Below are 8430 nucleotides of genomic sequence, written 5' to 3'. Positions count from 1 at the left end.
GTATACCAGGTTTGCTTGCAATTCTCACTAAATCCAGGAGACCCAATAGTACGGTTTTGTTTTTTACTGAAATTAACACCTATGAAGAAGACTTAACACTAACCAAAAATGCAACATACATGGTCTTAAATATAAATGCAGGTGTTAAGGTGAGTAAAAATAACCATGTCCTCAGCTGACAGTTATCAAACTGTCCAACAATTCCACATTTTGACATACATTGCCCACTTAAACTGATTCAGGCCACACTCATAGTTATCATTAACTTTTTAATGGTCTCAAATTTTGGTGACAGATTTTGGTCAAGTTGTTTCCACTTAAAAATTACTGGTTTTAAAACACTAATAACTTAAAACTGCCACAAACAAAATGGTCCACAGACATTCCTTTCCTTCTGAAGCTTTTACGATGCATTGTAATCATTAACCAGTCTTTTACTATTAAACTGAAATGGCCAATTAAAACAAATAGTTCTGAGACCGATCTTCCACCGCTGGTTAAGACTGAGGTGGCATCTGATTTTTGGAATATTCATTTGGTTTTCTGGGCCTTCTGAGCAGACTTTGTAACTTTGCCAGCAGTAGCTGACTTCTTTTCAACAGCCTTGATCACACCAACAGCAACGGTCTGTCTCATGTCACGCACGGCAAAACGCCCTAAAAGAAGGAACAGTCCGCGTTAGATAATTCATTTTCAATACAAAAAAACAGAAGACCCTTCAGACGACCAAGTACTCACCAAGAGGAGGATAGTCAGAGAAGCTCTCCACACACATGGCTTTGCCAGGGACCATTGTAACAATGGCAGCATCACCAGACTTCAGGGTTTTGGGGTTTTCTTCCAGTTTCTTACCAGAACGACGGTCAATCTTCTCCTTCAGCTCAGCAAACTTGCAAGCAATGTGAGCTGTGTGGCAATCCAGTACAGGTGCATACCCAGCACTGATCTGGCCAGGGTGGTTGAGGATAATAACCTAAAGAACAAGAGGGCATTAATAAAGAGTCTGGACAGAGATTTACAGCTCCATTAAAAGAAGATTTGAACAGCAAGTACCTGTGCTGTGAATTCAGCAGCTTCCAGAGGTGGGTCGTTCTTGCTGTCACCAGCAACGTTACCACGACGAACGTCCTTGACAGAAACGTTCTTTACGTTGAAACCAACATTGTCACCGGGCAGAGCCTCGCTCAGAGCTTCATGATGCATTTCCACTGACTTAACTTCAGTTGTTACATTGACTGGGGCAAAAGTAACCACCATGCCTGGTTTAAGGACACCAGTTTCCACACGGCCGACGGGTACTGTTCCAATTCCTATAGGGCAAAGAAAGATTAATCCAGGAATCGTGTCACTGTTTTAATATCTTAAAACAGGCTGATGTCAGTACTACAGTCGATTCACATTTACAACAACTTACCACCAATCTTGTAGACATCCTGAAGAGGCAGACGAAGAGGCTTGTCAGTGGGGCGGCTTGGTGGCAGAATGCAGTCCAGAGCTTCAAGCAGGGTAACTCCACTTTTAGTTCCTTCTTTACGGGTGATGCTCCATCCCTTGAACCATGGCATCTATAGTTTAAAAAAAAAAAACAAAAAAAAACACACAAAACATTACACTTTTCCATCAGGACTGTACAAATCACGTACAAGTGCAGGAAACACAGACAAATACAACCACACACTTACGTTGGAGCTGGGCTCAAGCATGTTGTCACCGTTCCAACCAGAGATGGGCACAAAGGCAACAGTATCTGGGTTGTATCCGATCTTCTTAATGTAACTGCTGACTTCCTTGCAAATTTCTTCGTATCTCTTCTGGCTGTATGGTGGTTCGGTGGAATCCATCTTGTTGACACCAACAATGAGCTGCTTGACACCCAGAGTGTAGGCCAGGAGAGCATGCTCACGAGTTTGTCCGTTCTTTGAGATACCAGCTTCAAACTCACCCACACCAGCAGCAACAATCAAGACAGCGCAATCAGCCTAGGAAGAGAAAACAATTGAAATTAATAAATTTTATACTAAAGCAAACCATACTGCAGCACATACAAAAACACTAGGCTTTGCAATCAAGGAAAAAGCCACTTTGAACTACAAGTGTACAAGTTTAACAACTAGCTATAAATCCAACAAGCTGAGCAATTTACCTGAGAAGTACCAGTGATCATGTTCTTGATGAAATCTCTGTGTCCAGGGGCATCAATGATGGTGACATAGTACTTGCTGGTCTCAAACTTCCACAGAGAGATATCAATGGTAATACCACGCTCACGTTCAGCTTTCAGTTTGTCCAAGACCCAAGCGTACTTGAAGGAGCCCTTGCCCATCTGTGGATAAAGAGGTCAGCAATTTATTTACAGCATGGGCTCCGGTACAAGATTATAATACTGGCACAGATGGGTGAGCTGACAGATTCTTGCCTTATAATACTAGGTGTTACATTCCTAGTACTTATCTCCTTACAGTGAGTGACTACCACTGTACAGGGTTACAGCTTAAATTAATACTATATTAGTACTATGGTCCAGTGAAGTTTTCAGATATCAAGCACATCTGTCCCTAGAGTGACTACCACTGTACAGGGTTGCAGCTTAAATTACTATATTAGTACTATATTACAGTAAAGTGTGCAGACAGCAAGCACATCTGCCATGAACATATGTGAAATTACCTCAGCGGCTTCCTTCTCGAACTTCTCAATGGTACGCTTGTCAATACCACCGCATTTGTAGATAAGATGTCCAGTTGTTGTGGACTTGCCAGAATCTACGTGTCCAATGACGACGATGTTGATGTGAGTCTTTTCCTTTCCCATTTTGAGTGTTTAGATGTTTGGCGATGGACACCTTTAAAATAAATTATTAAAAACAGGAGGTCAAATAGTATAGAAGACTAAGACATAAGAGCTGTAATACTCCATTAGCTGACAGCACAGTGTACAGCACGTGCCTAGTCACAGCTGCCGTAATCCACCACACCCACACAAATATGACTAATAGACAAGACTAATCCCACACTATGGAGGTAAGAGGGGGCTCTCCGGTCACCAGGGCACGATCGGGGCCCCACACGCGGCTCCAGGCCTCCTTTGTCTTGTGAGCTGTGACTCATCGTCCTCCATCTTGTGGAAGAGGAAACCCGCTCAGCAGACAAGGAGAGCGGCCGCCATCTTTATATTGTACACGGCACTGAAGGCAGCCGGCCGTGAGCAGCGGCCACATCTCCAATAACCCTGCCATGAGATGGAAAAGACAGCCGGTACCGGGGAGTAGCGCAACGGTACAAGAAGCTAGTCACACGATACATATTAGACTAACGCCACAAAGCCGCATGAAGAGCACGCTCGTCTACTAGCGGCGCCACCACCCCGACTGCTCGCCACACTAATAGCTGACCCCCGGCATATGTATAGATTATATATATATACCCCACCACAGACACAGCAGAAGCCATAACCAGCCATCATAGACAGAAGACGCTATAGCCAGCCACGTACCGCCATTACACGAAGCACAGGCGCCATGCTGGCAGAATAGCTGCAATACACACTCATCGAGACTAACCAGCAAGAAATACAGCTAGCCGAGCCTAGCCCTAACATCAGTAAGGGGGAACAACCACTCCGCTGTACTGGATGGCTCCCATACACAGAGATCCCCGATAGATTCCAAGTAGGCCGCGGATCCAGCACGCAGGGCCGGCCATTCTCCACAGCTCAGACGCTCCTCATAAAGCAATGGCCATAGTTCTCAGCATCCCTACATAACCCCAGCTATCGTAAGCCCGATCTCCTGAAGCGTCCTCGCCACACCAGGCTTCCCTCAACACCCCGCGGCCTAAAGTCCAGGCCTCCACCTCCGCTCGCCTTACCTTATAAATTCGCCGCAGACCCGGTGAGGAAGAGATCGAAGTCGGCGGGCGTCACTCTTATATAGGGGCCCGGGCGGGGTTTGCCGATGACGTCATTCCGCCCAGAATTCCCGGGTGTTTGAGGCGGAGTGTTGTATCCCCCGGCTTGGGGGAGGGGTGAGAGGAAGCGGTAAATGGTGAATGTGTGGGGGATTTTCACGTATTACTAGAGGTATCCGGGTCCCGGGAGAGTGTTTGTATAGAAGGCTTGTAGCGCGTGTAAGCCCCGTATAGCGTCCGGTACCATACTAAGATGTGGCCGCTAACATTATAGGGGTGGCCGGCGCCTCAGACGCCATTACGCGTGCCCAGAAGCCGGCTTGTGTGTGATGGCCGCGCCTGTTCCATAGGGCACAGCATGGAGTGCGCTGCCATTGAGTAACTAGTAAGCTGGCCTTGTAGGTCTGGTCCTAGGCCATGTGTTATTACGAGTCGGCGGCTCTTTGCCCAGGCATGCTTGGCACTGTGTGACCGTACGCTGTAGTGCCGGTATTAGAGGGGGCTCCTATTACTGGCAGCACACATGGGCACGGTACATGGGAATATTATATGTGGGGTGTGATATCACAGGCCGCCGGTGACTGGAGCTGCTCTCCTCCTGTGTGACTCAGGGCGCCCTCATCACATGCATTGGCCGCCTCATACTGCAGATGGAGGGGAGACAATGTGAGAGCGTCACTATAGTGCACATGGATAGCTTCTGTGTCATTGCTCTGGGGGAATTAATATTCTCTGTAGAGATTATCTGAGTTGAGAATATGAGGGAACCCCCGCCCCCCAATAAAATATGTATTTCTTTCAGACTGAATTCACACAGCACTTTGCTGGACTGTTTTAGACCTATTCCAAATCAGGCTGAGTTCACACCTGTGCCCGGATTCTGTTCCCCATTCTGCCTGAAAAATGCAGAGAAAAAAAAAAGTCTAGCAAGCAGGAGTTTTCTCCCTGCGGAATCCACGCAAACCCCTTTATAGTCCATGGGGGTTTTTTTGTTGACCCAAAGAACGGAAACCCGAACACAGGTGTGAACCTAGCATCGCATGTGACTATACAACTGTATATGTTTTGTGTTAAAAAGAAAAAAACACTAGCCACTTTTACAAAGGCTCTTGAGATTTCTGGGCTAAGATGCATCTTCTATTTGATACCGATCAGTTTTCTATAAACTTACCAATGGTTTGGTCTTTACTAAAATAAAGGTTCTAACCATGGGGTGTGTTGTGGCTTAAAGCTGCATTCACACTACAGTGGATAATTGCCATGTGAGCGCTGCTTTTTTTTCTTGGATGTCACATGGCAGCATTAAAGTAGTAGTCTGTTCATGGGGCTATTCATATGTTCGATTTTTGTTCGTTTTCAACTGACCTCCTCCATACACCCAAACATATTGGAGATCAGTAAAAATGGATGTTTTGCACTTAGTTTGGTTAGGCTGGCCACATATTGAACTTCTGTCAGCAACGATAGGCCATACCACATATGTGTGTTTGCAGCAGCTGGTCATTCGCCACATTGCATGCCTAGTGCACTTTTTTCTTCCCTAAAACTACCTTTGATTCTCAATTGGGCAGTTCAGTTGGTAATGTTGCTGGTGGGATCATTCTTATAAAATCTGTGTATGGCCATCTTTAAAGGCACCAGATTTAGGATAAGTTCACACAGGGTTTTTTGGACTGGAACCCCAGGCAGTGGCCTCGGGTCCCAGTCCAAAATACGGGTAACTGCGACTGCATGACATTGTGGTGCACCAGCATCCAGTGGCCCACTCTGCTTCGGGTTAGGCCCAAATGGCTTCTTTTTCCGGGAGCCATTTTTTTAGTCAGGATTTTGAGGCAAATATGGCCTCAAAATTCTGACCAAAAACTCTGTGTGAACTTACCCTTAGGAAGAAGCCTTAAAGGCTAAAGCAGGCTTGCGGAAATGCAGCTTTTTATGTTGCCGATTTTGCAGCGTTTTTTGAGCCAAAGCTGCTAGTGGATTGACTAGAAGAGAGCAGTATAAGATGTTTCTATATATTTCTCATTTCTTTTGTAGCCACTCCTGGTTTGGGCTCAAAAAACCGCAGCAGAATCTGCAACAAAAAGAGCTGCATTTGCTCAATATGGGGCCTTAGGCTGCTTTAGTCAGTGATTTTGTTCAGTGATTGAACAGGTACAAATATTTCTATTATACCTGATCTCTGTGTAGTCTCCACTCCTAATTTTGTACACATTCATTGAACAAAATCACTGACCAAACACTGCCATGTGAAAGCAGCCTTATTACTGGCACATGCAAGTGGTTTGGAGTAAGGCCTTATTCACACATTCACTTTCAGTGGCTGTCCATGTTATTCAGGGGCTCTGTATATACCCATTGAATTTAATGGGATCGTGCAGACCTCTTTTCTTTTTCCCTTGGACCTATGGATGTCTGTTAACGTTAATGACGTCTCTGAAGTCTGGGATTTTAAAGGACCCTTCTGTGTTCTGTCTATTTCACTGACAGAAAGTATAGGAAATCAAATAAATAGTTAAAAAAAAGTTAATGATTTTCTCAAACATGAGAGGCTGATCAACCATTGACTGTATGTGACCTAAATGAGCAGGATCATGTGCTGTCTATGATTAACACTGAAATCACATACAAATAAGTATCCCACGTGCAGTTCCCTGAACCATTGCTTGCGTTTAGCTGGTTGGGCTTTCTTTACCCATCTGCAACTGTGAGGTGAGAGTAATGTCATGTGATCCCTGCACCTACTGGACATCATGCTGACATTTCCTGACTGCTGGATAAACCCTTTAACACAAGATGCATCAAATCCATAACACAGATTGTCCACTGTCATGAAGTTGAAGAATGCTATGACTGCCTATCTATGTTTATGCTGCAGACAATTAGCTTATTAACTATAGGCCAATTTTTTTGGTATACAGTTCTACTGAAAAATGTGACTGAGCTTTTTAAAATGTGGAAATGTGAGTCTCAAAATAAAATATACTGACCATATGGGCAACCTACTGGCCATTAAGCTGGGAACACACTGCAAACACCATGCTATGTTACTTCAGCACAAAGTACCGTACATTGCGATGCCTGCAGCTGGGCCAATTTTGGGTGTTTTTTGCTTCCTATTCATATGCTGCTGAATTTCCATGTGTTCCCCTGAATATCATTGTGGCCGCATAACCCACAGCGATCACTCTGTGTCCCCAGTCTTAAAGGCTATGGTCCATAGATGCCCATAAAGGCAACTTTATGCATTGTCAAAGGTCTCATGCTTAATAAAGTGGTTGTCCAAGCAAAACTGGACATTAAATGTATTATTTAAATAATAAATGTATTATTTTGGAAAAAAAATTATATATATTCACCTTTCACCGATGCTCCAGTGCTTACCAGCACGGTCTGGTCTTCTCAGTCCAGCAGAAGTTCCAGCCGCACGTGACTGCTGAGACCAAACAGCGGCCTTAGCGAAGGGCCTGAGATGTCACTACCTGCGACATCACTGGTCTCTACCTGAGGCCGCTGATTGCAATCTGCGGCTTCAGCGGAAGGGATCCATGCAACCTCTGGGCGGTTTCTTGATTTATATGCAAACAGCATGCCAAAGCATGGTTTTATTTTTTTATATGTGGATTGTGAGCCTTATATAGGGATCACAATGTATATATTTTTTTTCCTATCAGTATGTTTTTTTTGTAGAATGGGAGGAAATCCACGCAAACACTTAGGAGAACATACAAACTCCTTGCAGATGTTGTTCCTGGCAGGATTCGAACCCAGGAATCCAAAGCTGCAGTGTTAACCACTGAGCCACTGTGTTGCCCCAGCCAAAGCATGGTTTTAGTAAAGCATAGCCCATGGATGTCGGCCATTCTGCATTGTGTGTTTTATGTGGTTGCTTCCATTCTGCTGCAGCAAAAACTGCATTTTGAGTGATCTCTTCTCTGGCTTATAGAAGGGAACACAGATCAAGAGTCTACCCAATATGATGTCCTTTTGCCCTATAATGGTTGATGTGTAGCGTTAAAGGGGTTGTCGTGGTGCTAAAAAAATTTTAAGAAAAGTGCTTAGTATGGCCACTGAGACACTTTCAGCACCCCCATTGTTTTCTACCTCCTGGTCCTTCTTTACACACAGGAAATGGCCACTTAGTATGGCCTGGTTCACATCTGCGTTCGGTATTCCGTTTGCGGAGTTCGCTTGAGGACACCCCAAACGGAATACTGAACGCATTGACAAGAGGTGAGCAATGAAAGCACACGGACTCCATAGACTATAATGAGGTCTGTATGTTTTCCACGCAGTGTCATTATGGAACATGCAAAGAGAAAACCACTTCATGAACTACTTTCCTCTTAACATTACTTGTGCGGAAAACACACAGACCCCATTAAGTCTATGGGGTCCATATGTTTTCATTCCTCACCACTTTTTAATGCATTTGGTATTCCGTTCGGGGAAGAGGCTCCCTAAACAGAATACGGAATGCAGATGTGAACCAGGCCTCAGTTATTGGAAAGTTGAGCATGGTCTTTTT

General features: G+C 44.7%; 1 protein-coding gene across 2 annotated transcripts; it reads right to left on the bottom strand.

The window, feature by feature from the left end:
• Positions 1 to 331: 331 nt before the first annotated feature.
• On the bottom strand, positions 332 to 4016 carry EEF1A1 (eukaryotic translation elongation factor 1 alpha 1). 2 transcript variants are annotated; one of them, XM_075268314.1, is made up of 8 exons: positions 3867 to 4016; positions 2668 to 2842; positions 2144 to 2323; positions 1683 to 1979; positions 1415 to 1565; positions 1054 to 1310; positions 739 to 973; positions 332 to 656 (listed from the first exon to the last, which is right to left on the bottom strand). In XM_075268314.1, the coding sequence occupies exons 2-8, from the start codon at positions 2809 to 2811 to the stop codon at positions 532 to 534; spliced, it is 1389 nt and encodes a 462-aa protein (XP_075124415.1). In that variant the 5' UTR covers positions 2812 to 2842; positions 3867 to 4016; the 3' UTR covers positions 332 to 531. The 2 variants fall into 2 exon arrangements, with proteins under 2 accessions (XP_075124415.1, XP_075124416.1); XM_075268315.1 differs by lacking the exon at positions 3867 to 4016 and having other exon boundaries at positions 2668 to 2873.
• Positions 4017 to 8430: the final 4414 nt, after the last annotated feature.

The sequence above is a fragment of the Leptodactylus fuscus genome, chromosome 3 (assembly GCF_031893055.1).
Source record: "Leptodactylus fuscus isolate aLepFus1 chromosome 3, aLepFus1.hap2, whole genome shotgun sequence".
NCBI lineage: Eukaryota > Metazoa > Chordata > Amphibia > Anura > Leptodactylidae > Leptodactylus > Leptodactylus fuscus.
The sequence above is the reverse complement of the archived record's forward strand: the minus strand, read 5'-3'. Positions and strand labels throughout refer to the sequence as shown.

Coding starts and splice junctions, on each gene's coding strand:
- EEF1A1 (XM_075268314.1), bottom strand. CDS start 2,811: ATGGGAAAGGAAAAGACTCACATCAACATCGTCGTCATTGGACACGTA. Junction 1,980..2,143: donor TGATCACTGGTACTTCTCAG/GTAAATTGCTCA, acceptor TTCTCTTCCTAG/GCTGATTGCGCTGTCTTGAT. Junction 974..1,053: donor CTGCTGAATTCACAGCACAG/GTACTTGCTGTT, acceptor CTTGTTCTTTAG/GTTATTATCCTCAACCACCC.